The sequence below is a fragment of the Myotis myotis genome, unplaced genomic scaffold (assembly GCF_014108235.1).
Source record: "Myotis myotis isolate mMyoMyo1 unplaced genomic scaffold, mMyoMyo1.p scaffold_m19_p_8, whole genome shotgun sequence".
NCBI classification, from domain to species: Eukaryota; Metazoa; Chordata; class Mammalia; order Chiroptera; family Vespertilionidae; genus Myotis; species Myotis myotis.
The window spans coordinates 32,292,259-32,319,545 of NW_023416390.1; the positions used below are offsets into that span (position 1 = coordinate 32,292,259).

Below are 27,287 nucleotides of genomic sequence, written 5' to 3' on the forward strand. Positions count from 1 at the left end.
ATTAAATGATAGTGGAGTATTAAGAGCTTCACGCTGAGGTCTCATCTATTGCCTCAAGTATTATAAAGACTTTGCCGAGCTAGTCCACTAAGGACCCTGGGAATAGATCAGGGTCTACACCACCCACTGCAGACACCAAGAGTTCAGTTTGTTCCCCCGGGGTGGCCATTCCACAACGTTTGTGCATTGAGTGTCAGTAAGAGACCAGATGTTGTTCTAGGAGATGAGGATTCAACAGTGACAAGACACCCTCAAGAAACCCTCTCTCATGGAATAAAGTGGACAATAAACACATAAACAACTAAGTAGGAAATGCAACTCTACTAATTAGTGATTAAAAAGAATATAGAAGGGAACAATATGACCAAGAGCAGTGGCTGCTGTACCTAGATCATCAGAGACCACATCTCTGAGGAAGTAACATCTTAACAGAGGCCCAGGAGAGACAATACACTTGATTGTTCTCCTCAAGGAGCCATCACCATGGACCGAGGACCTGGGCAGGGTCTAGCTGGATATGGGCCCACGGACATATTCTTCTACCTTTCCCTAGGGTTGCCCTTGGAGCCCACTCACTGGGTTTCTACCTGTACTTAGAGTGGCCCCTGGAGCACAGCATCACTGGGGAAGTTGTGAGAAATGCAAGTCCTTGGGTCATCCTGAGTCCTACAGACCCTTTGAATCTGAAACTCAGGGCCCAGCAATCTGTCTTAACAAGCCTTCCAGGTGATTCTGGTGTGTGCAAGATTTGAGAACCTGGAGAAACCCTGGGGTAAACCCCAACCTGGCCAGGACTTTGTTCAAGATGCAGTACGCTCCTCCCAGGTCTGTAAGACCACCTTGACCACCCTGGTGGTCTTACTGATACAATGGCTGCCTGTGGGGCTCAAGGCCTAGAATATCCGGGGACCTCAGATGAAGGTGGTTGATGACTGGGCTAGGAGTAAGAGGCTAACAAAGCTCTCTCTCTCTCTCTCTCTGCCAGCAGCACATGTGGATGGAGCAGGAAGAATGTACTGCTGGGGACATCCTTCTAATTTGGTCAAAAGCATTAGAAGAGGATGTGCTCTGGGCCTGGAATAAAGATCCTTGGGAACTTCCCTTGGTAACAGCGGGTGTGCATACCTCTCATTTTCCGCTGGTCTTTTACTGCCTTGCTGTACCCCCATCCTCGGTAAGATGTGATCTACCCCTGACCTGGCCCTTTCTCTGTCATACATCTATGCAATGAACTACAACATCAGTGGGCTCTTGGAAGGTATATCTGGCCCCTTGTTGGCCATTCTGTAACAAATATATGTTTCTAATTGACATAACTCAATAGGAAGTCTGGTAACGACTTTTTACACGATTCCAAAGTTGTAAAGCTACACAAAGAACTTCTGCAGCCTTTGTGTGTTCAGGGCCCTCAGCTGGGGCCACCCCTGTTTGTTCTTGGAAAGTCCACCACCTGCCTTTGTTCCACTGACAGATGCATGTGCCAGGTGTGTGATGACCACGGGACATGAGCATACACAAAATCAGCCATTGGACAGGCTGTCCCATGACAGTGGAAACTGTCTGAAGTTTGCCAATTGATAATGAAAAAGTCATTTTCAATTGACAAATTTGAAGAGTCATCTTTATCTGTGGTCGGCAAACTGTGGCTCGCGAGCCACATGTGGCTCTTTGGCCCCTTGAGTGTGGTTCTTCCACAAAATACCACGTATGGGCGCGCACATACAGTGCGATTGAAACTTTGTGGCCCATGTGCAGAAGTCAGTATTTTGTGGAAGAGCCACACTCAAGGGGCCAAAGAGCCGCATGTGGCTTGCTAGCCGCAGGTTGCCGATCACTGGACTAGGTCCACTATAGCCATATCAGATCCTGTCTCCTCCCCTAAGAATTGTAAACATGCCAAAGCCACACACACATGTGCACATACACATGTGCACACACATGCACATGTATGCATATACTCACATAGAGTTTCTGCCCCTCTCCTCTCCTCCTCCAGGGACCAGCTTGTCATGTTGATTTATGCTGCAAAAGACTGTGCCTCCTAAACAGATGCCCTGGATGGACGCCAAGATGGCCTGCAATTCCTCCCAGGAGACACCCTCCTCTGCATTGGACACCTAGGATAGGGTGATGGTGGAGGTCAAGAAGGCCCCTGCCAGAAGTGCGTGCGAGGCTTAGGAGAGGAGAGAGAGGGCTGGGGCCTTGTTCAGGGTGCTCACCTTAGAAGGCCCAGAGCCTGCCCCTGTGGAGAGACTGGTGGGGTGGGGGTAGGGGGGTGCTCTGCTAAACCCAGTGGTGCTGATAGGAAGGGTCTGCCTCTCTCAGGACAGACCCTCTCTCTGCACAGCTGAGATTAATTGGGACAACATGTGGCCAAATAGACTACCTGAATCGTGTCCATTCTTAGAAGTAAGGCCACACATAGCAACAAGACACAGATTAGACCTTTAGAGATGAAAGTGACCTTGAATCAAGTCCATCCGAAGTTTGGTGACTTCCTCAAAACCATATAGCCAGGTAGAAGCAGGGTCAGGAGAGCAATTGGGTTTTCTGAGCCCAGACCAATGTTCCTGCTTCTCTTCAAAGTTGTCTCTATTGTCTGTGCCTGAACATTCAAGAAGTGCAGGGTCCGTGTGTCCAGGTTCTGGGATGCAGAGTTCTGCTTTGTCTGTCTCCAGAGCCTGTGCCCTCAGCTCCTGGGCACAGTGCCACCTTCCCTGGCATTCTTTCATGGCTTTGCCAGAATGGGCAAGGAGATGGCAGCTTGGATAGCCGCCCTGGTCTGAGGACTTGCCAGTGCAGGGTATCTAAAAGGGCAGCGATTCATGCCCAGCCAGGAAGAGTGAAGAGCCCAGCGCTCCAAGGCCCTATTCAACGTCGTGAGGTTTCCATGCTGGAGCCAGATTGCCCCCCACCCCCACCATGTGAAGAAGAAAGGAAGGGATCCAGTATTTAAATGCGATACTTGCATCACACTGCTCAAAGAGGTGAGAAAGCTGACTGTACTTTTGGCAAAGTGTTACTTCTTCAAATTCCATTTTTGTACTGTTTTTAGGGGAGGGTTTCAAAGTACTAGATGCTGAACATTTGGAAGTGCAAAGAAGCAGAAAAAATTTCCCACAAATCCCACTAACCAGAGGCACATTTTCTTCTGGTCTTTCATCTATGAACTTTTTTCCCTCTGGAACTGAGATTATGAAGCAGAGACAATGCAGGATGGTACTTTTTCTCCCCCACTTGATATTATATATCATAAATATTTCCTCCATGTTATTTTCTTGCAAAAGACACATACCATGGATAATTTAACCATTCCTTGAGTATTAGAAATTGAAGTTACTTTAATTTTTTTCTATTATAAGTACACTGAGATGAACATCTTTGTGAGCAAGTCTTGGTGCTCATCTGTGATTATTTCTGTACATTGAATCCTCTAAAAGGAATTATCGAGTCAGAGATGAACATTTGAAATCTCCTGAAATGTGTTGCTTGTAGATGTAAAGTATAACTCTCATTGTGAGTTAAATTCTCCTGTCCTGAAATGGCTTTCTTCTTTTGTACTTTTAGACACCTGAGCTCTGAGCTCTGAGCGTTTGTTCTTTAGTTCATGTCATGGTCCTTGCTTCTCCCTGATGTCATCTATAATCTAGGAATATAATATAGAAAGTTCTAGAATCTGTAGAGGTCAGAAGGGCCCTGAATATTCTTTGGTCTAACTTTGTTCATTTGATCAGAGTTTAACTCAGGCCTAGGGAGGTGAGTGGCTTGCTCAAAGTCATACAGTCCTGGCCTACATGGTATCAGGTCCCTGCAGGCACCCCCGCTTCTCCACCTCTGCCCTAGACCAGAAGATCAAGATTCCCAGCAAACACAGATGGAATCCCAACCATTGTCACCTCCTTTTCTTTTCCTTCACACCTGAAATGTCATTGGTTGAGTTGTCAGGCCCTCCTCCCTTCTGCACAAGGAGCCTCTGGGTCAGAGGGTACTCAGCTGGCCATTGTCATCTGAACATGTTACTTCCATGCATGGAGCATATTCTTTCTTTTTAGATCTTTCAATGGCATTCCCAGTGTGGTTTTATAACATCAGGGCCACTTGGAATTCAGTGAGAACATAATTTCTAATGTGCTAACCACTTACACTTTTGTTGTTGCTGTTGTTAATCCTCACCCAAGGATATTTTTTCCATTGATTTTTAGAGAGAGTGGAAGGCAGGGGGAGAGACAGAGAGAGAAACATCAATGTGAGAGAGACACATTGATTGGTTCCTCCCGCACTTGCCCAACTGAGGCAGGGGATCGAGACAGCAACCGAGGTAGGTGCCCTGGACCAGAATCAAACCTGCGGCCCTTCATTCCTCAGGCCAATGCTCTCACCACTGAGAAAACTGGCCAGGGCTACTTACACTTTTTTATTCTTTGATCCAACCAGAAAACATTTATTGAATACTCATTATGTGTTAAGTACTGAACTGAGGGTATAAAAAAAAAGTCTTTCAGGACCTGACTGTGAACTGTCAGGCATAATTCTAAGCCCTTTGTGTGTGTTTACTCTTAATCCTCACAACAACCCTATGAGACAGGCTACTATTATCATTCCCACTGTACAGAGGGAGAAACTGAGACACAGAAAGATTAAGCCACTTGACCATGATTTTACAAGCTGGTAAATGACCAAGCCAGGCAGTCAGGTTCCCAAGCCTGCCCTTTCCCACCTGGCTATGGAGGAGTTAGACTGAAGACAATTGCCGCAGCACAGGACAGAAGTTCCCACATAAGGTGTAAGCTCCGGAGGGCAGAGCGGTTTGTTCCCTGCTATCTCCCTGGAGTCTAGGACAGTGGCTGGGCACATGGTAGGCTCTTAGGCAACATTTGTTGAATGAATGAATGAATGAATGAATGGACACAGGCAAGGTACTGATTTAGTGGTATTGGAACCCAGAGTGAGTGTGGGAGAAGATCAGGAAAGATGGGCAAAGTGAAGGGCTTGGTGTGACCTGCCAGGGAGCTTGCATTTCATCCTACCATAGAGGGAAGGAGTGGCAGACTCAGATTTGCATTTTAGAAAGAGAGCCCTGGTACAAATGGGAGGACAGAGAGATGTGGGTGGGGTGACGCCTGACAGAGGACAAGCTCATGAAAGTCCCCTTGAAAAGTCTGGGGGATGAACGATGCAAGGGTGGAACACAACCAGGGCCAATGCATCAAAGGGAGTGGATTCTAGAGGTTCCTATAGATCCGAGATCAATCAGATGTGGGCGGGGATAAAGATGTCATCTGAGTTCTGGCTTGGGAGACTGGGTGGATCAGTGGCAGGAATCTAGATGGGCAGAGCACGTAGAACAGGTTTTTGGTGTAAAGGTGGGATGTACAGATGAGGTGGGGCTTAAGTGTTCATTGGGTATTCATGGAGACAGCAGGAACTGTGGGTTGGAGCTCTGGAAGGTCAAGGCTAGAAATGAGATTTAGGAGTCATAGGGGGAAAGTGCCATGGGGAGAGCGAAGGTTAGATCAAAGAGAAGCCAAGAAGAAAAGCCAGGGAAACACCAATAGGGCAGAGGGTGGGGCTGAGACTGGATGGTCAGTCGGGAGAAGATGGGGAACTGGAGGGAGCAGTCAGAAGAATGTGGGGAGGCCACAGAAGGTAGAAAGATGTTGGGAGAAGGAAATAGTTGGAGATCTTTAATATATTTATATATGACTGATTTCAGAGAGAGGAATGGAGAGGGAGAGAGATAGAAACATCAATGATGAGAGGTAATCATTGATTGACTGCCTCATGCACGCTCTCTACTGGGGATAGAAATCGGGCATGTGCACTGACTGGGAATCAAACCTTGTAGACCCTCAACCACTGAGTCACAACAGCCAGGCTCATTAGAGATCTTGATGAGATTTCAGTGGGACAGGGGGAAGGTGAAGACAGGCTGTAGTGGGAGGAGATGACACTGTGACGGTGAGAGAGGACAGTTTATCCAAAGGTCATCAGTTTAGGGCAAGGGTGGGGAAACATCCGGCCTTCGGGCCATATAAGGCCTGGGGAAATCATTTGGTCTGGCCCTGCCAAGGCAACTGCAAGTTGGACTAAAAATTTAATAAATCTAGGAGCTTTTTTCATAGCAACATAAATTTATACTAAGTGAATGATATTAAGCAAATGATGTTATAAATATCCAAATGTCCCTTGGCAGAAAAAAGGTTCCCTGCCCCTGGTTTAGGATGAAGATATGGGACAATCCTCGAGCAAGAAGGAAGCAAGTGGGAGCTGGTTCTTAGTCTTGGCCACCCTCTGGACAAACCAAGGTATGGCAGGCCCCACCCAAGAGACTTCTGTTTAATTGACCTGTCCTGAGACCTTTCAGATGCACAGCCGGGGCAGAAAGCCTTTGGCAGGGAGTGTCTTTGTCATTGTTGTTGTTGTGTTGGTTGTTTTTAAGGTAGAAAAATCATAAGTTTGCTTATAGGTGAGGGGACAGAGAGGGAGACAGTCCGGGAGGGCCTGGGTGCTCTAGGTGCTGTCCAGTGTTGTGAGTGAACCTGCAGAAGTAGGGGAATGACAGGCAGATGTGGATGCATTTTTTAAAAAAATATATTTTTATTGATTTCAGAGAGGAAGGGAGAGGGGGAGAGAGATAGAAACATCAATGATGAGAGAGAATCATTGATCGGCTGCCTCCTGCACGTCCCCTACTGGGGATTGAGCCCACAAACCAGGCATGTTCGCTTGACCAGAATCGAACCTGGGACCCTTCAGTCTGCAGGCTGACGCTCTATCCACTGAGCCAAACAGGCTAGGACTGTGGATGCATTTGAAGGTGGCCTTGGCACATCTATTTGTGGGCACAAAAGGGAGGGATTTCTTTTTTGATGGCTTCTAGAAGTGAGCTGCTCTGCAGAGAAAGAGGAGGTGAGGTAGGGAAACAAGATCGACTAGGAAAACACAGGCTTGAGAGTGGGAACCATTGAAGAAGGCAGATGAATGTTTAGAAGACCTTGGCCACTTCGCTGGCTGGGAACTGTGGTTTGTCCTGGTCCTAGGCTGCCCGGCAGGGGATTTCTCTGGCAAGGTCAGTCGCCCTGTCAAGAGGGAGGAGTCTGGCTGGAGGTTTCCAGGGAGATGTGGTGGGAAGAGTGGGGCTGAAGGTCCTGAGAGAGGAGTCCAGGGTGTGAATGCTTTGTGTGAGAGAGGCTGAGTGTTGTAAGTGGGGATGGAGCAGGACGGGGTGGTTCGAGAACTGGGGCTTGTGAGAGGTGGAGGGAAGAAGACTGGTCTGAGGGGGTGGAGTGAGAGCCTGAGGTCAGGGTTCAAATTGCACATGTTCCAAGGGCTGTGGCTACAATGGGCAGAAATGGAAGTAGATGCCGATCCAGACACAAAGTAAGGAGGACTCCTGCCAAGTCCCCAGGACTTGGGATATAAGAAGAGAAGGCAGGTGGTGACAAAGTTAGAGAGTCTTTGCAAGTAAATAATTTGGGGCTTTGTCCTATGGGCAGTAAGAAGCCACTCAAAGATTTTCAGTACAGGAGTGGCAAGTCCTGGGAAGATGAATCTGGACATTCTTTGCAGTGTGGCTACAAACCAGAAACTGTAGATCTACGAGATTAAATAGGTCACGGCTGCATTGAGAATAAGGTCCTCCAGGTGGGAAGGGATTTGTAGTTTGACAGGTTCGACAACCAGCCAAGGCCCTGTCCTCTCTACTACACCTCAACCAGGTGGTCATCAAGACATGCTTGAGCCCAGCCAGTGTGGCTCAGTGGTTGAGCATCGACCTATAAAAAGGTCATGGTTTGATTCCCGGTCAGGGTTCATGCCCAGATTGCGGGCTTACTCCCCAGTGTGGGGCATGCAGGAGGCAGCCAATCAATGATTCTCTCTCATCATTGATGTTTCTATCTCTCTCCCTCTCCCTTCCTCTCTGAAATCAATAAAAATGTATTTTAAAGAATATATATTTGAGTTTACAATAAAAACAGCAATAACTAGAATAGGGTGAGACCCATACTTCTTTCCCACCAGGAACCTATTCTAGTTCTACAGTCCACACACATCTCCAGTGACCCTTAAAATGATCATCCAAAACTCTTGTATGCAGGGGACCAGCACTCCATGCCTGGAACTCAGCTACTCCTTCATCTGTGCTACTCCAACAATGGTCTAGGTGTCACATGGGTGCCCAAGGGGATGCTGGTAAGAATTTAGGTGAATGGGGCAAAGGGTCTGGCCTAAGAATTTCGGAGTTCAGCACAGAATCTCAAGCTTATATAGCTCAAAATGTGTACTATGCATGGTGGCTATGAGATCAAACAGACATGAGCGAGAATCTCATATCTGCCACTAACTTGCTAATGAATTATTTAACCTCAATGGTTCTCAGTTTTTCTGCCAGTAAAATGGAGATAACAATAAGATCACCTTTGAAGTATCACGAGGATTGAGTGAGGCAACGCATGCTTAGTGGTTAGCACAGTGTTTCGCACATAGTAGCTGATAGAGACGAGCTGTTGTGACACTTTAGCAGATATTTACTGGACTGAAATGATTCCCTTCCTAATGCACATGTTGAAGCCCTAACCCTCAATGTGACTGGATTTGGAAATAGGGTGTCTAGGAGGTAATCAAGGTTAAATGAGTTCATAAGGATGGGGTCCTAATCCTTATAGGAGAGGAAGATCTCTCTCTCTCTCTCTCTCTCTCTCTCTCTCTCTCTCTCTCTCTCTCTCTCTCTCTCTCTCTCTCTCTCTCCCCTCATACAGGGAGTGAAGAAAGGCCACATGAGGACACAGTGAGAAGGCCATCTGCAAGCCAGGAAGAGGGTCCTCACTAGAACCTGACCACTCTGGCACACTGAGCTTGGGCTTCCAGCTCCAGAGCTGTGAGAAATCAATGTGTGCTGTTGAAGCCCCCCAGTCTGTGCTGTTTTGTTATGGCAGCCCAAGCTGACTGAGATACCTACTGCATGGCAATGCGGGTGGAAGCTGCAGCCTCAAGGGATGAACCAGACACAGGTGGACTCAGAGAGATGCATACAAAATAATGCAAGTTGTGATAGTGAAGTGCTCTGAGCGGAGAGCAGGCAAAGCTGGACAGGCTGGGGGCTTGCAGAGGAGGTGGTGCTCAGCAGAAGTGTAGTCAGAAAAGACTACAAGACAGATGGACACAGACAATAGGGTGGTGAAGGCCTGCGGCGGGGGGTGGGGGTACGCGGGGGGGGGGGGCAATGGGGAAAAAGGAGGACATATGTAATACTTTCAACAATAAAGATTAAAAAGAAAAGAAAGGGGGAAAAAAAGAAAAGAAAAAACTAAAAGGCAGGAACAGCCCAGGGAAGAGGTGATGCAGGGAGCGGGCGGTGGGGGGGGGGGGGGGGGGGGCGGGGGGAGGCGGCAGGAAGGGTAGTGCAGGGCACCACAGAGGTGACTTTCATGTGGCTTTGAGAGCAGATCAATGGGTACAGATGCAGTTAGGAAAACCCCAGGCTTCCTGAGACCCAGGGTGGCCACACAAGAGGAACAGATCAGGAGACAACACTGGGCAGAGGTTCTGATGGGAATGAGGCTGGAACCAGCAGGGAGGTATGTTTCTTATTTTGGTGCATTGGTCAGAGGCATTGCTGACAGCACAGAAGAAGAAGCAGAATATGAAGCTGGAAAGGAGCTGATACGTAATCACTGCGGAAAGTGAGTGGCTATTGGCAGAAAATGCGTTTAGGAAATGCAGTCATAGGCCCTGCCAAGGAGGGTTGTCATGATTCAGGCTTGGGAAGTGCTCAGGACCGGAACAGAGGTTGGAGGCTGCACAGGGGCCTGGGCAGTGGCCGCCCAGCATGGGACAGCGGCAGCCAGGCAGGCTGACCAGTGCAGGCAATGGCTTGGCTCAGGACCAGAGAGTTGCTATCTCCACAGTTTGGCAAATCTGACCTGGGGGCAGAGAACCAGGAGAGGACAGTTGCTATGGCAACATGGCACATTGGGGAGATCACTGGGGTGTTTTGCTTTACACCCAGGTGTGGGCCTTGGCCACAAAGATGCAAAGTTACCAGGGCCTTCAAGTTTATTGAGCTAGTACCTTCATATTTTCCACGTTCAGCCCAGGAAACATCCAGGCAGCTTTCTTGGAAAGGAAATTTATACATTTTTTGTAAAAATTCAAATCATATCATAGATACAGGGGACAGCTCATTTTTAAATGAAGACTGTGATGAAAGTCAAGAATCCTTTTTGAAAAAAGTCACCAGGGCCTGTTTCTTAAAATCTGTTTCCTAAGTAGGATTTTCATGCAAGTCACTTACTTAAAGTGGGTGCTCCAGAATTGCCCCTCTGGGCTGATTCTCATAGATGGTGGGTATGGCAGCTGGTGCAACCACTTTATTTTATTTTTTTAAATATATTTTTATTGATTTCAGAGAGAGGCAGGAAGAGGGAGGGAGGGAGAGATAGAAACATCAATGATGAGAAAGAATCATTGATCAGCTGTCTCCTGCACTCCCCACAATGGGGATCGAGCCCACAATCCAGGCATATGCCTTGACCGGGAATCAAACCATGACTCCTGGTTCATAAGTCAACACTCAACCATTGAGTCACGCCAGCCAGGAGGTGCAACCATTTTAGAATATAATACTGTATAGCCCTAGCTGGTTTGGCTCAGTGGATAAAGTGTTGGCCTGCGGACTGAAGCATCCGGGTTTGCTTCTGGTCAAGGGCATATACCTGGTTGTGGGCTCGATCCCCAGTAGGGGGTGAGCAGGAGGCAGCCAATCAATGATTCTCATCATTGATGTTTGTATCTCCTCTCCCTCTCCCTTTCTCTCTGAAATCAATAAAAATATATTTTTTAAAAATGAAGACAATACAGCATAATCCATCAAAACTGAAAGTATGCTCTGCCTTTGAACCTGGGTTGCTCTTCTGGGGAGTTACCTAGCAGGCACCCTGACTGCACAGTATGCAGAGATCTGGCCACAGGTGTGCACTGTGGCGTGGTTCGTGATAGCAAACGTCGGAAACCCTCTGCGTGTCCAACAGCAGATTGGTACCATGAATTATGCTATGGCACAGAATGGTATGCTGGCTTTAAAAAAAAAGTGTGACCAACACAAAAACCTCCATGAAATGTTCAGAATATTGTTAAGTGAAAAGAGCAAGGTGCCTCTGGGCAAGCAGGAGAACTTACTTTTCACTGTGCTAGTTGAATTTTTAGTGTGAGCATGTGTTACTTTTTAATTTTAAAAAGATTAAAGAAAAAGGTCAGTCTCTTTATGAATCCTGCGGGATGTGTGTCTCTGGGGACTCCACCAGTAGTTCACATGAAGCCAAGCTCTCCCGGAGGATTTCACACACACTTCAGGTACCAGAGTTGTCTTTATTCATTTAATTGTATTATTACAAAAAGTAGTGTGTGGTCGTGAAGGAAACCTGGAAACGTAGAAGGAAGAAAAAAAAAAGTGCTTGTAGAGTTGTCACCTGAGCACTCTTCAAAATCAGTGATTTCCTGAAATAAAGTTTTTCCATCATTAGAATCAATCTCTTTCATTGGTTTCCTGATTTTTTTTTTAACTTACCATTGTACTATTTTGAATACTTCCCCATGTCCTTAACAACCTTGGCAGAAGACCCAAGTGATTTTTGTGGATGTGATTTTTCCCAGAGTCAAACTCCTTATTGCTGTTCACCAGTTTGATTTTCCGGTATGTTCAGTGAAAGGACAGAGCAGCTCACTGCCAGGCCTTTGGTATTCATGGATGTCCTTGAGCACAATTAGGACTCTATTGGCCTTTGAACCTCTTGAGAAATCACCTCCATCCCTGTTGACATTGTTCCTATGGGAACATGAGAGTTGGGGCTCTACAGAACATCACACCTGAACTCTTGGATGGGGCTAGAGTTTCCCCCAGATGGCGGAAATCACTAGGCTCAGAACCTGACCGAATTAGGTTATTTTTAGTTGCAGATAAAGAGCACTTGATAGGATCCCATCCTCTTTCAAACCTGGGTTGGTAAGCCAATGGTGCGTGTCACTGATACTGGTTGCAGGTTGGAGCCAACCCAGGCTCTGCCTTCCAGGCATCGATCAGGAGGGCCACCTCAAGACCTGCCTTGTTGTGAGCACCTACTTTGCACCAGGCACTTTCCATAATTGCACAGAGGCGCAAACTGAGATTCAGATGCTAGATATTTGTAGCAGAGCCAGGATTCAGACCCTGGCCTCACCTGTGTATGATTCCAGGGTCTGATTTACAGCTCAGAAACAGTTACCAGAGCCATGGGGAGCAGAGGGTTGACAGGGCTGTGGACTGAGACCTCACCTGCCTACTCTTCAGGATGCTCCAGGCCCCAAGAGGCCCCAAGCTCAGGCACTGTTGAACCAAATTGGCACCAAATTTGTGTCTTGCAGGGGTCCAGGAGAGGATCTGGAAAGGCCTACTTGAAGATGCCAGTAGCAGAAGTGAAATTGAGACTCCTTGTGAGGAGAAGGAAGGCAGGGGACACCGCCACATAAGCTCACTTCTTCAACACTGAGGTTTCATCTCTTCTTCCTAGAGCTTCGAATCTAGACCAAGTGCCCGTGCCCTGGTGCCTGCCAGACCACCCTGATGCTGCTCACTTCCCTGACTTCCTAGAGATGTTCCAAGTCCCCTTCCAGCACCTGGGACTGGCCAGGGCAGGCAGTGCAGCTGGGTCAAGTGCTCTGGTCTGAATCTGGGCCCACATGACCCCTGATCCTACTTTTTCCCTGTCAGGTGCTTTTCAACTCTCTCCCCTACATGTAGGATTGACCAGATGCTCCAAGGAGCTCTGAGACTCAAGCCTATGGGATCTTTCTGGACCCCCATGGCTAGGTGTGACTCAAGAGGACAGCCTTGGGCGCAGGGTAGTATTTCCTGTGTGTGATGGCACAAGATTGGGTGACTTAGAATGGTGCTGAGACACTGATTTGGGGTGACTCTTACATCAGACATAAGACATGTTTAGGGTTCTGGGCAACTAATGGTTCATAGGCCTTGAATTGCATATGTGCTCACAGGTCACCACTCACCTGCAGCGTTCCACCCATGGCGCTTCCTCCATCCAATAGCAACGAGGATGGCAGGGAGAGTGGCAGGTATTTCTTGCCCTCTGCACACCTGCCAACAGCACTTGGGCAGTCACTCTGCCCGCTCTAGAGGTCCCTGTCCAGGTGTCAGGCAGCAGCATCTCCTCTAATGGCTTTTGAAACCATTGCTCTTCTCTGCCTGTGGGCTCCTCTAATCAGCTGACATTGAGCTCTCCAGGTTGATCTTAATCATGCCCGGTGGGCATGGACATTCCTTGAGAATGGGACTGCTCTCCTGTGTGCAAGGCAGGGATGTTGTCATCAGTGAAAGAGATCACCATGTTGATTATGGCCTCCAAATTCAAGAGAAGCTGGTTAGAAGATGTGTTGTTCTATGTTTATGCTATAAAGCTCATGTTAAGGAGCTTTAACATGACCAGAAAATAAATTATTGTTAATAATTTCTTGCATGCTCTGGGCAAGACATGCATCTGTGTTTATCTATGAAGCAAAAAACAACCTCAGAAGGAATTACTGGAAGCTGGTATTCACACTGGCACCATGGGTGAAGCAGCACCATGGGTGAAGCAGCATCATGGGTAATGAAGCACCCAGCAATAGATAAATGGTGCTGGGAAACGCAGAGGCAAGATCGTTGTCATCTCAAAATGGACAGGCTCACACTGCTACCTTCATCTCACTGTAGGAGATACACAAACAGCCAGGAATGATGTTTGTCAGTAGGAAACTAAACCTGAACTAGAAAAGAGGACCTAACATCATGAAGACGCTTCATGTACACTGATTAGACATCAAATATACACAACTTACCTCCTCTCTGTCCACTATTCTAGATCTTCTTTGATAAATCACTGTACCTCAGTGGGTCCATTAATTTCATAATACAGGTTTTTAGTACGTTGTTTATGTAGATGAGGCCCTGCAAAAAATGTTTACCCAGGCCTCACCCACCTCTAAGGGCAGCCCTGATCTAGATGCTGGGATTTTCTGAGCGGGGAGGAAGGGAGAGATAAAAACAGAGGGACAAGGAAGCTGACCATATCAGATGGCTTAGGCAATTGGGTTGGGAAGGAAGTGAAGATGGGACGGGCCTTACAAATTAGGGAAACATGTGTGTCATATATGTGTCAAGCAGGTGTCATGTGTGTGTCAAAGGAAAATGACATGAGTCAAATGGCAAGGATGGGCCCACTGGCCAACAAGTCTGTTGAGATGTAGGACTCAGTGGGAACAGAGGCATGAGAGAGGGAGGGTGGGAAGCTGGAAAGTGGGCGGGGGGGGGGGTGGTGGTGATGGTTATAGGTAAAGAGTGATGGAGGGACTCTAGGGAAGCATTGGTCAAGGCACCAAGGAACCAGGATTTTGGATGGAGCCTTCTTTTGATGGACCCTAGAGTGACCCAGGGGCTTTGAGTCTGAGAGCAGGGTGGAAGGTGGTGCAGTTCAGCAGGGAAGGGAGAACATGGTGGGAGCATCAAGGTGGGGTAGAGCTGAGGTGGGGATGAGGGAAGGAGAGGCCTCCACCAGTGGCTGCTGGAGAGTTGGCAGACCCAGGGCCCAGCTGTCTTCAGAAAGGCCAGAGCATGAAGGCCAACTCTCATCTCCACTGAGTCTCCACGCCCACTCAGGGCCTGCCCAGAGGGCCCCTGATACGGGCATGCTGAAGGTTCAGTGGGAGGAGCTAGGGAGGGGGTTTGGGGAAAACTGGCTTGGGGAGGCGGGGGTGAGGATGGGAGTTCTCTGGACTTGAGTTTCCAAAAGGAACTTTGCCTGGAGCCCAGAAGTGGGCAGCGGGTGGAACACACTTGCTCTGGGCCTCAGAATCAGAATGGGGTCAGTCCACCTGGATGAGAACACTTTGCTCACTTGAAATCTCCTGCTGTGTGTGCTGCTGTGGGTTGCAGGGACTCTGTGGCACACATGAGCTCCTTTAGGGGCTACTTTCCTCAAGGTAGAGGCCTGGCTCAGGCCCTGGAGGGGGTTCTCTTGTCATGTCCTATGGGGGAAGGCCTAAGTTTGGAGTTGGGGGGCTCCCTTGTGCAATAGGTCAGCACTTGCCCCTTCATCCTGGTGGGTCTGACCCAAGGATTGAGGGCAACCGTCTGGGGACCAAGGAGTGGATGCCACTTTGGAGTCCTCAATCTGCTGGTCCTGGATGGTGGCCCCGTGGAGGCAGCTTCCCTTGGAGCTGTGGGCAAAGACAGCCATGCCTGGCCACCCCTGATATAGAATGCAGGAAGGAGCATCATTGTTGGCCAGGTGACCAGCTTACCCCTGGGGATGTGTGGGTTTCCTGGGTGTTCTGGAAAGAACCATAGGTGAAAACCCAGCCTGCATTTATGTTGCCATGGAGAACAGGTTGACCCAGGTCCTTCACACTCACCAGCCCCTGAGGATGAGTGTAAATGTGTCACAGAGCGGCCACCTGGGCCCTTGGAGCCATCACGTGGTGTCACCCAAGGTCCCTCCAGTACCCAGGGCTGTATGGTGTCTGAATGACCGGGAGCCCCCGATAAGGGGAGGAGGGCTTGACGGTATCCCTCCACTCAATTTAATTCAGCCCCTCGCGGCTGAGACCCAGCTGAGGAGCCCTGCCCTGGGAGCCTCCTTTCCTTTGGGTATGTTGCAGGTTAGAGGGTCAGTGAGTCGAAAAGCCCTGGGGAAGGGAAGAAGGCTGAGAGATCTGTCCAGGGTGTGGCCACCCCACGCGGACAGAGGGACAGGCTTCTGAATGGCCACTGCTTTGGCATGTCCACGCCTGTCAGGTCCTGCTTCTGCAGAAGCCAGCTGAGCCTCCTGACACCAAAGGAGCTGCCAGTTCCCCCAGGACATCAGCTGGCCTTTGACCCTCTGAGGACGGAGTCCCATCCAGGAGAAAAAGGGCGGGCGGGTGGGGTGGGAAGGTGGAGGACCGGGCTCCTGCTTGGTCTCTGCAATGAGGAAGTTCTCTGCAGCTCGTTTCCTTTCCCTCGCAAAGCGCCTGAAACAGGAAGTCGTCGGTCAGTGAGCTGGTGGCAGCAGCCGGGGCAACAGAGAGGGGACAAGAGGGGGTGGCAGCACAGGGGCCTCCGCTCCCCTTGGTGGTGTGTTGGTCGTGGGGGAGGCTGCCGGCCCCGCCCGGCCTGGCCGAGGAGGCCCACGCCCCGCCATGGTCCCCTGCTGGAACCATGGCAACATCACCCGCTCCAAGGCGGAGGAGCTGCTCTCCAGGACCGGCAAGGACGGCAGCTTCCTCGTGCGCGCCAGCGAGTCCATCTCCCGGGCCTACGCGCTCTGTGTGCTGTGAGTACAACGCTCGTCCCCGCCTGTGCCCTCCCTCCGCCCGGCCTGGCCTCCCGTGCCCTGGGCACAGAGAGGCGGAGGTGCTGCTCAGAGAGGGGAAACCAGCTGGGGCCTCAGCCAGGGCCCGGCACTGAGTCGGGGTCTCTAGGTCATGGCCTGGAGTGGTCCTGCGTGCACACTGCCCAGGTTTGTCGGGCCGCCGAGGCCTGAGGTGCACCGCTGTCCCCGGAGTTCAGGCTTGGCAGCGCTGGACCCCTCCAGAGCCACCCCGAGGCCTGGTCACACACCGCAGCTGCCCGGGCCGGCGGACGGGCGGGCGGCCAGGCGGCTCCTCGGGGCTCCAGGGGCAGGAGAAGGGGTGCGGGCTCCGTGAGGTTGGCGGAAGCTCAGGGCTCCATGGGGGTGGGTGTGTCAGAGCTCGGTCAGCTGAGGGGCTGCTCGCAGATGCCCGGTGTGGAAACGTCATGGAGAACAGATGTGGCAAGGCGGCCCTCCCATGCCCAGGCTCCAGGCCCCTGGAGAAAACCGTTATCAGGGGAACCACGAGAATGGGGTGGGTTCACTCCAGAAAGGACTTTCAGTTCACCCAGAAGTGGCATTTGGGGCCCTGCGCACAGAGGAAGTCACCGACACAGCAGCTACAGCCTCTTTCCTCCTTGTCTCGGTGCTTGGGGCCTCTCTGCTGCGTGAACTTCCCTGCTCCTCCACTCTAGATGTTGCTGAATGGGCCAGTTGTCCTAACAACTGAGGAAGCAGACACTTGCTGAAGGTTCCTTTTTAAAATACCCTTTTTGACCCCTATCTAAATGAGGCCCTCGCCCCCGCAGCCCTGTGGTCCAACCATCCAGCTGGGGCCTCGGGCAGCATCAGGGCCCGGTGGGTGAAGGGTGTGTCCACAGGCACCTCTCAGCAGTGGCCCTGGGCTTGCAGAAAGGCCGTTCTGAGCTGGCAGGGCCCTGCCCTTCTCCAGGCAGGAGCGAAAGTGGGTCACTGAACATGGACCTGTTTCGAGCATCGTGTCTAAGCATTTGTGCATTATCCCATTTCATCCTCACGACAACCTGAAGTACGGGTCCTGTTCTCACCCACTTTGCAGATGAAGAAACTGAGGCTCAGACAGGTTAAATGCACGACCATTGTCAAAGCCAAGGCCATCTGCCCCCAGTGGCTGCCCCAGACAATCAGACTTCTGTCCCTGTCAAGCCAGGTGTGAGGATAGGTCCCAGGTAACAGCCAGGGAGGTCAGAGTGTTTACAAGGGCCAGCTGGGAGTACTTAGAAAATAACCCAGGCTCACAGCGGCCTGACCTACCAAGGCCAGCTTCCTGAGCCCCACCCCCTCCGCCTCCTCTCATACTCCGGGCAAGAGTCTCAGGCCCAGACTTCCCCGCAGACACTGCTCCTGTGGGGACCCACCAATGGGGCCTTGGAACCGGTAAGATAATTCTTATGGGACTCCACTGGCCCGTGTGGATTTGTCTTCTGTCCCAGCAGGATCGTGGTCAGGGCTGATTCCTTAGGTGTCCCTGTGTGCCAGCCTTCTGCAGGGAGATGGCTTCCACTCCCTTGACGGGCTGCACTTGTGCTCAGGCTGCACATGTGGAACACCGGTATCTCTCACTCCAGACTGGGAGTGTCATGCCAGCCAGAGCTGGGGCCAGACGCCTCGGGAACCTCTGGTCCGAAGGCCCCTGACTTTGCAGGTGAGCAGATGGAGCTCGGAGGGCTTGAGGCCTTTGCCTAGGCTGCCCTGCTAGCTGGTGGCAAACTAGGGTCCAGGCCTGGTTTCCCGTGTTCATTCTTCCACCTCTCCTCCCTCCACTCCCCTCGCACGGATCGAGTTCCTCTCAGACCCACAGCAGATGTTCAGGGTCTGCACCTTAGGGAAGGGGCCCATGGTGCCCTGCCCACAGATGTCCACCTCCCTCTTAGCCCAAGTCTGGACTTGTCTGCCTCCCATCCCCAAACCCCAGACACCAGGGCTGGAGGCCTCCCTGGGAGCCCCGCCCCTTGGCCAGGTTTCACCCCCAGGCCCAGGGGTCTCCTTTCTCCTCTTTTTGTGGGGAAAGCCACCTTCCTGCGGGGTCAGGAGCCACTGGGGGCTGGGGGATACCATGGACTCCAAATTTCCCCCAAAGCTGGGAGACCTCATTTTGCTGTTACCCTTAATTTTGCCAATTAAAGAGATTTAAAAACTAACTAAATGAAGGACAGCTGCCACCTCCCAACAGCTCATTTCATGAAAGAAAGCGTCCTTTAACACCAAAGAAGCAGGAAGAACACACTCTTTAAGATAAAAATTTAAAAAGCCAATCCTTTAAATCAAATAGGTTTAATTTCCTGAAAAAATAACCCACCATCTTCAGTTTTCTCTGTTCCCCACGTACGGTGAAAAGCTGGTCCCACGCCATCCTGGTCCCTGGCCTGGTGTTGGGGACCCTGCTGGGGGAAGAGCAGCTGGGCTTTTCTCAGTCTCAGAAGTGACGCTCACCCCTCTGCTGTCAGGAAGTCAGCGAGGGTGCAGGGCCCTGCGTGGTGCAGCTGTGAGGTCAGGGCCTCGTAGTAACCCTGCTCTAGAAGTGAGCCAGGGCGGCTGGAGGAAGCCACATCTCCTGCTCTAGAAATACCCACATAGAAAAGACCTTACAGGCTAGGGTGCCCTCACCTCATCCTCCTGTGCCCTGCCATGTGGCCAGAGCTTCTTCCTGGTGCCCCCTTGTGAGGGGACAGTGGGGGTCCAACTGCTGATTTAGGCAGTGTGTTCGAGCTCCAGGAACTGAGTGTAGCTCCCCAGAAGTGGCCTTCATGCTCAGAAAAGAGGACAGGATTTGACTATTTAAATGGAACTGGGGGCAGAGGGCGGGGGGCACCAAAGATAAGGCTGTAATTCAGTGCTGCCCGTGTGACCTGAGAGTCACATTCACCCCAGGCCTAGCGAACCTGCACTTCCTCTGGGGAGGTCAGCCCTGCCAGCTGCCACCTGCCAGTGGCAGGAAAGCCCAGCTCTCTCCTTAGCAACTCAGAAAGCTCTGGTTTAGGGAGACCCTGGGGAACCCATCTTTGGGTACAGAGAGCTGGAGGGGGAAGATCCCAGGCTGCTGACCACATGGTTTGGGTCTAGCTCTGTCGTCTATGATGAGGGTATTGAGAACATGAGTGACAGTGGGCTTTCCTGGGTAAGGTCTATGTCAGCGTTACTTGGCCTCACTCAAAGCTGCCAGCAGAGTTGGTCCCACTGCAGGGAGTCTACAGGGCACTTGGGGGCTGCCCAGCCTGTCCTGGATGAAGGATGCCAAGAGGCCGTCAAGGTCGTGCCCTCCTCTCCTGCCAGGATTGTATTTCCATGCAGGACCCAGTGCACCTGTCAGTTGTGTTGTGCTGCAGAGAAGAAATAAGCCTTTGGGAACGGAGGTGGGGGGCAGGGTCCATCAATGTAAGGGCCAGCCAGGGACGGCCTCCTCTTGCCCGGGCTGCACAGGCAGAATGAGAACAATGGTCCAGGGTTGTTGGAATTACAACCTGCCCGCCCTATAAGAGCATCCTGGGACCCCAGAGCGTCTGCTAGGACTGGGTTCATCCTCCAATATGGAGCTGCCTAGTTGGGTGGTGTTCCCACCAAACCACACTGGTGAGAGTTGGCTCCCCTGCTGGGGGAGGGGCATGCACTGCTGTCTTTGGCTCAAAAGCTGCAGCCTGGTCCAGCAGCTGTGGCAGGGAGGCAGCCTCGGTTTTCCTCAGCACACGGCCTGCCCAGTCTCCTTCCCAGAGACACTGTACCAGGCAGCCTGGACTTGGTGGCCTTATTGGCAGAGCCAGAAAGATGAAAAAGCACAAGAAGGACACAGCCATCAAAGTACCTCAGAGAAGGCATTCTACTTGTTTTGGGAAGAAGAGTGTGACAGCCCCTTGAGAAAGAGCAGGCTCCAAACCTTGCTCCACTAACAAAAGTGTTTACTAACCCGTTCTGCCTAGAAATGACAGCAAAAGACTCATAAAGGGTGTAATGTGTGCCAGGCTCTATTCTGGGCTCCTTCTGTGTATCACCTCACTTACTGTCCACAATGGCTTTTGGACAAAGTGCTATTATTATTCCCACTTGACAGATGCAGAAACTGAGGGAGGTTAGGTGACAAGCCATGTTTACAGGATTAATAAATGGAAGGGCCAGGACTTGAACTCATGCTGTTCTTGGGGAGGAGCCAGCAAGCCTGGTTATGGGTGGGGTTGTGGGAGGGAGGCCTGGAGGAGAGACCCCTGGTGAAAGAACCACAGAGAGGGGCTTGGGAGGGCAGAAAGGTCCAGGAGAGGTATGAAGGCGTTTCCCCTGGTGTGAATGGTTGTGATAGAATCCTCTTTCCTTCAATCCCCTTTCAAAGACCCGGTAAAGCTGACACTGCTCATTAATTACTTTTGTGCAAATGCAAAGAAAAATGCTGTTTTTTTTGTACCTGATATTGGCAGAAAGCGGGGGAAATGCTGGCACAGACAGTGGCCAGTAGCAGAGCTGGAGGACCACAGGCTCCTGAAGTCTGGTTTGCATAAGAGTCTTTCCAAGGACAACTCCACTGAGTTTTCTCTCTGTGTGCAAGCCCAGGAGGGAGGGGAGGCCACAAAGGCCTGGGATCTTCTATGGGCAGTGACTTGGAACAACTGTGGGCAAGTCGAGTGTCTGTGCCCATGCCCAGCATCCGAGAGCAATCCTTCCATCCAGTGTGGACTCTGGGTTTGGTGCATTTTGCAAGTTTGCCTTCCTAACAGGTTAAACTCTGTGCACAGACATCTGTGCACAGACATCAGCTCTTCTGCATTGAATGGTCCCATCTCCTGGAGCGTGAACCCACGCATGGTGATGAGATGTGCTCCTCCCAGCCAGGGCTTCCTCCCCACCCAGAGATGGAGGTCTGCTCTCTCCCTAATTCATGCCATGTGGCACAGTCCTTATGAGGGAGCCCTCTGTGGTTGCTCTGATGTGAATTCTAGCCTTTGTGAGATGCTAGCCTCCCTATGCTCTCCCAGCATCCTCATTGGTGATATGCCCACTCATGGGGTTAATTTTTCTACTGGGATAGAATTCACATCCCAGAAGATCACCCTTTGTACAGTGTACAATTTCGTGGTGTTTAGTCATTCATAATGTTGTGAACCATCACCACTTTCTAATTCCAGAATATTTTCATCATATCATCCCCCAAAGAAACCCTGTACCCTTAGCAGTCATTCCCTGTGCCCCCTCCTCCCAGCCACTGGCAACCACTAGTCTAATTTCTGTCTCTAACCATTTGCCTCTTCTGGGTATTTCATAGAAATGGAATCAGACAATATGTGGCCTTTTGCGTCTGGTTTTTTTCACTTAGCATAATATTTTTAAGGTCCATCCATGTTGCAGCACAAATCCTTCCTTTTCATAGCTAAATAATAGCCTGTTGTGTGGAGACTTATCTGTTCATAAGCTGACGGACGTTAGGTATTTCTACTTCGTGGATACTGTGAATAATGCTGCAGTGAACATTGACATACAAGTTTTTGTGTGGATATATGATTTTTATTGTCTTGGGTGAACTGCTGGGTTATGGGAATTCTCTGTTTAACTTCCTGAGGACCTGCCATGCTGTTTCCACAGCAACTGCACTGTTTTACATCCCCACCAGCAGTGGAGGAGGGTTCCAATCTCTCCACATCCTCACCAACACTTAATATTATCTTTTTGATAATAACCATCCTCGTGGGTGTGAAGTGGCATCTCATTGTGACTTTGATTTGCATTTCCCTGATGATTAACCATGTCGAGCGGCTTTTCACGTGCTTCTTAGTCATTTGTATCTTATCTCTTCTTTGAAGAAATGTCTATTCATATCCTTTGCCCATTTCAAAAATTGGGCTATGTGTCTTTCTGTGGTGGTCATTGGATTACTCAGAGGATAGAATGGGGGAATGTAGTAACACGTATAACCCAAGGCCAGCACATGGTAAGCACCTACTGAACGCGGCCGCTCTTGTTTACAAGCTATAATGTGAATGGTGACATCTCAGGAGTACAGGGCCCATCTGTGAAGAGAATTCAGAAAGAAGGAGCAGAGCGGAGGCAGTGTGTCACTTCTGTAACTTCCTGGAGGCCCGAGGAGCCTCCGGGAGACACCGAGCTGTCTTGTGGGGCCTCCTCAGAGGAAGTGCTCAAAGAGATGACGCAGGAAGAGGACTTGAGTGACACACTGTGGCGGTGGCTGCTGGGACCAGGGTTCAGTGCCTGGAAACCTGAGGGAGAAAGTGGCCTGTGCGTGGGAGGTGAGGTCAGTGCTAGTGGCCACAGCGGGCCTGGGCCCCATGGGAGGTGGCGAGAACAAGCGTCAGCAGACCAGGTCCCTCCTCCCTGGCCTGCTCATTGTACATTCCCCTGCCCGTTAATTAGAAAAACATTGTATTCCCATGTACCGGGACCCAAATGGTTTAGGTTCAATTATGTATTACAAATAACACCTCTTCTGGTGTTTAATGCTGACTCTGGGACTCCAGGTTACCCTTCTAATTAGATTTCCTCCTCTCACGTTGCTCAGTCTTCACAGTTGATTTTTCCAGACAGCAATGGGTATGTTGTCTGGATTATGTTTTAGAGTAGTAGTTATAAAAGATGATTTAACTCTAAATATTTTCCATGTAAGAGTCTCTCTGTGTGTGAATACACACACACACACACGCACACACACACACACACACACACACACTAGAGGCCTGGTGCACAAAATGTGTGCACAGGTAGGGTCCTTAGGCCTGACCAGTGATCAGGGCCGATCTGTGGGGCGACCAGTGGGGCAATGTGGGGGGGGGGGGGCACTGGCACCTGCCTTGGCTGGCCTGGGGCCTGTGGGCTGGGAGCAGCTCCTGCATTGAGCATCTGCCCCCTGATAGTGAGTGACATCATAGTGACCGGTTGTTCCACCAGTCATTCTGCCATTTGGTCGATTTGCATATTAGGCTTTTATTATATAGGATATATATAGTATCTGTGTGTGTGTGTGTGTGTGTGTGTGTGTGTGTGTGTATATATATATATATATATATATATATATATATATATGCATTCTGTGTATAGGCATGTACATGTGTATGCATATAGGACCAGACTGAAATGCAGCTGCTGGTGGGAGAAGCTGGGGAGTGCCCCCTCCACTTCCCTGTGAGCCCCCAGCACCCCATGGTATGCAGTCTGGAATGACTGCTCCCCTGTGGTTGTGTGCGTGCACGTGTGCGTCAGTTTCCCTTGAAGATCTAAACTGATTTGGCCCCAGGAACACGGTATCTGCCCCAGGCACTGGGGCGGCTGAGATGTGACTGTCCAGGGCAAAGTGTCCCTCTTCCTCTTGTACTTGCTTTTGATCTATTTACGTCATGTGGAGCTGCTTCATTGTTTCAGTGTTTCTGGAACATCTTTGAAAAAGTCATAAAGGGCCTTCCTGTTCTGTGCAGCTGTCTCTGTCCCTCTCCTTGTGACTATGTTCTTCCTTTCTGCCTACAAGCTAATGTTTTGGCCCTGCTCAACCTCTTCCACAAATTAGCTGCCCTCAGCCGCTTAAGAGGCGGTTCTTGTCCTGCCCTCATTTGCGTGTTCCCAGGAAGAAGTGTCATTAGAACTAGAGGTGAAAGATAAAAGCACAGTAGGGTTTCAGCTATTTGGCATTAGTCTGGCAGGCTCTGAGGAGGAGTGGAGGCTGGAGGTGATGGGGCTGGGGCAGACATACCAATAGCAAAACATATGAAAAAAAGAAATACCGATAGCAAAACATATGAGAACATGTTCAACCTTTCTCATAAAGCAAGCTATCACCTCTCAGATTTGCAAAGATTGAAATGTCTGATAACAGTCAGTTGGCAGGGTGTGGGGAAATAGACACTTTCATATCCGGTTAGCAGAACAAAGAGTGACACCACCTCATTGGGAGGCGATTGCTAGTTTCTATCAGAATAGAGCCCTGTCCTTTAGCTCAGCTGTTCTTCCCAGTGATTAGTCCAGGATCACCAGGAATCTCACCGTGGAGTATTTAGTGTGGTCAGGAAGGAGGTGGGAGTGCTATTCTAAATGTTTTTCTTATATCAATTCACTAGTCTGCATGACAACAGTAGACCCCATTGTTGACCCTGGGTTTACTGATGGGGAAACTGAGCTTTGAACTCACCAATATACACAAGGTATAGGAACAGAGATGTTCACGGCAGCATTATTTACAATAATAAAAAGCATGGTCTAGTCAAGTAAATGATTGTATAGCCTAAAGGTGGAACATAACTTGGGAAGACTTCTAAGATTTTTTTTTTTTTTTGGTGAAATAAAGTACGTTTTTGGCACTGGTCAGTGTGGCTCAGTTGGTTGGTGTGTCGACCCGTGCACGGAAAGGTTAAGGTTCAATTCCTGGTCAGGGCACACATGGGAAGAGGCCAATCACTGTTTCTCTCATACATTGATCTCTCTCTCTCTTTGTCTTTCTCTCTCTCTCTATTCTCTTCTCTCTAAAATAAGTAAAACATATTCTCTGCTGAAGATTAAAAAGAAAAAAGCACACTTCTGAACAACAAATATTGTATAGTATTATTTGCATTTAAAAAGACATGCATCTACCCCAGCTGGCATGGCTCAGTGATTGAGCTTTGACCTATGAACCAGATCATCATGGTTCGAATCCCAGTCAGGGCATATGCCCAGGTTGCGGGCTCAGTCCCAGTGTGGGGCATGCAGGAGGCAGCCGATCAATGATTTTCTCTCATCATTGATGTTTCTGTCTCTCTCTCTCCCTCTCTCTTCCTCTCTGAAATAAATAAAAACATATTTAAAAATAAAAAAATAAAAAGTTTGTGTGCATGTTTAAAAGTTCTGGAATGATTTACAAAAGGGGGCGGTAAATCTAAGAAGCTGGACTTACAGGAGAAGGGGTAGGAGACATTTGTTTTTTATTTTTTATCTTTCTATATGGTCTTAAAATTTTAAGACAAGTATAATTTTAAAAATCTAGCTAGACAGTAACACATATGAATGCTTAGTGAAGTGCCAGGCACACAAGCAAGGCTAAATAAGTGAAAATCCAGGTGCACAAGCAAGGCTAAATAAGTGAAATTTTTGTAATGAGGTATTTATTCATTGTCTTGATCCCAGAAATAAAATGAGTTTCTGTGAGTTGGAGAGTGGTCCCCACCTAGAGGTTCAGCAGGAGTGAGTGGTTCAAGGTTCCTGAGAATCTCAAGTGGAGGAAATGGGGAGAGATTATGGTGGATGAGAACAGACCAGCAGTTTCAACTAAGTGTTCCCTGAAACTCCCTACACCTCTGGCCCAGCTGGACCACCCCCAATGTGTTCTCCCAAGGTGCTCAGACTTGACAACTTATCTTACTCTCAAAGGTATTAGGAAAGTAAAAAGTATCTCCTCCTCCTCTTCCTTCTCCTCCTCTCCTCCTCATCCTTTCCCTCACATTGGGGACTCCTGAACAAAAGGAAAGTGGAGCTTCTAGGAAGAGAAGAGAATACAGGGCCCCTGACTCCTCCGCATTAGAAGCAATCCTAAGGCTCACTCACCAGCTGTTGAGGAAAACCCAGGTCGCTGATGGGATGGTGGCTGACCTTTGGGAGTATGAACTTATGGGGCCAACTGTCCAGGGACAGGCCACAGGGTGGGAGGGTAGCTCAGGAGGAGGGAGGTGCTCCACCCAGAGCCTCTCCTTGGCCATTGTGGTCCTCTCTGTGGCTGTGTCTGACACCATTCAGCATGTCCCCACCTTGTTTAGCCCCATGGAGTCTTATTTACATTTGAAACATCCCATCTGGCTCTGTTCTTTGGCCAACATGACAGCTCCAAGGTTGTGGAAACCCTTCCAGCTGGTGGATGGCTTTAGCTCAGACCACGGAGCTGTCAAGCACCAACGTAAATCATGCCCCAACGACCCCCCTGCCTTTTCCTCACGCTCCACTGGATGTCAGGGCTGATCACCCCTCAGAACAGTCAGCTCCAAAGTTCAGAGACTTCACACTCAGACTCCTCGAGCCATGTCAGGAATTCTTGTCATTTCAGGTACCAGAAAAATGTTCCTGCATGGGTTCTAATAAGGTCTTTGGTCTATTTCAGGTATCGGAATTGCGTTTACACTTACAGGATTCTGCCCAACGAAGATGATAAATTCACTGTTCAGGTAAGCCCGTAATAAACCTAGAAATCTGAGCTGATTAGAGCCTATGTTGGTGGAGAAAGAGTGAAAAAGAGGAAGAAGAGAAGTGGCGCCAGGTAGCCTAGACAGGAGGACCTGGCTGAGCCTGTCTTCCTCCTAGAACTCCATGGGTGGGAGTGGCTTAGCAGGGGAACTGTGACCCTGCTCTGTGACATGACGGAGCAAGCATAATAGACATTATTTGCATTCATGGGTGTGAAGGGGAAACAATGGTAAAGAAGGACCCAGAAGTGAAGGAAAGTTAGCTTCTGTGGCTCCTGCGTTATTTTCTTCTGTGGCTGAAAGGAGTGAGAGTCAGTGGACCAGGAAGGAGAAAAGGAGGGGAACTTGCAGGAGAATTGACCGCCCTTTCCAAGGGGCTAGAAGGTTGCCCAGAGGATTAGCACGAAACAGCACCTGAAAAAGTACTTTCCATTTGTAGAGGTCTGTCTTGTCAAAGGTTGACGGATGCTCGTGGCATCAGATGCACCATGTAAAGTCCGAGTGTGTAAAACTGGCTATGAGATGTCAGAGAAAAACCAGTGGGCGCCAGTCCAAGTCGGGAGGACCACCCTACTCTCAGTTTGTGTGACAAACAGCAGGGCTTTGTGTGACCACAGTGCATGACAACTGAATGATGTGGAGGCCAGGGGAGCTATTTTTATCTGGCTGCATGAAGAGAGCAGGGGGTGGGCAGAATGAAGGTGGTGACACTCTCAGTGTCCTCAGTGGGGGAAGAGGAGTCACTCCTGGCTCATTGGACTAA

General features: G+C 49.7%; 1 protein-coding gene across 2 annotated transcripts in view; it reads left to right on the forward strand.

The window, feature by feature from the left end:
• Positions 1–16,069: 16,069 nt before the first annotated feature.
• The window catches only part of INPP5D (inositol polyphosphate-5-phosphatase D), a 95,486-nt gene continuing 84,268 nt past the window's right edge, over positions 16,070–27,287 (forward strand). Inside the window, exons 1-2 of one of the 2 annotated variants that reach the window (XM_036319530.1) lie at positions 16,070–16,340; positions 26,443–26,506. In XM_036319530.1, coding sequence (XP_036175423.1) covers positions 16,207–16,340; positions 26,443–26,506 — 198 coding nt within the window. In that variant the 5' untranslated portion in view covers positions 16,070–16,206. The remainder of the gene's footprint in view (positions 16,341–26,442; positions 26,507–27,287) is intronic. The other variant, XR_004969340.1, reaches the window with a different exon arrangement.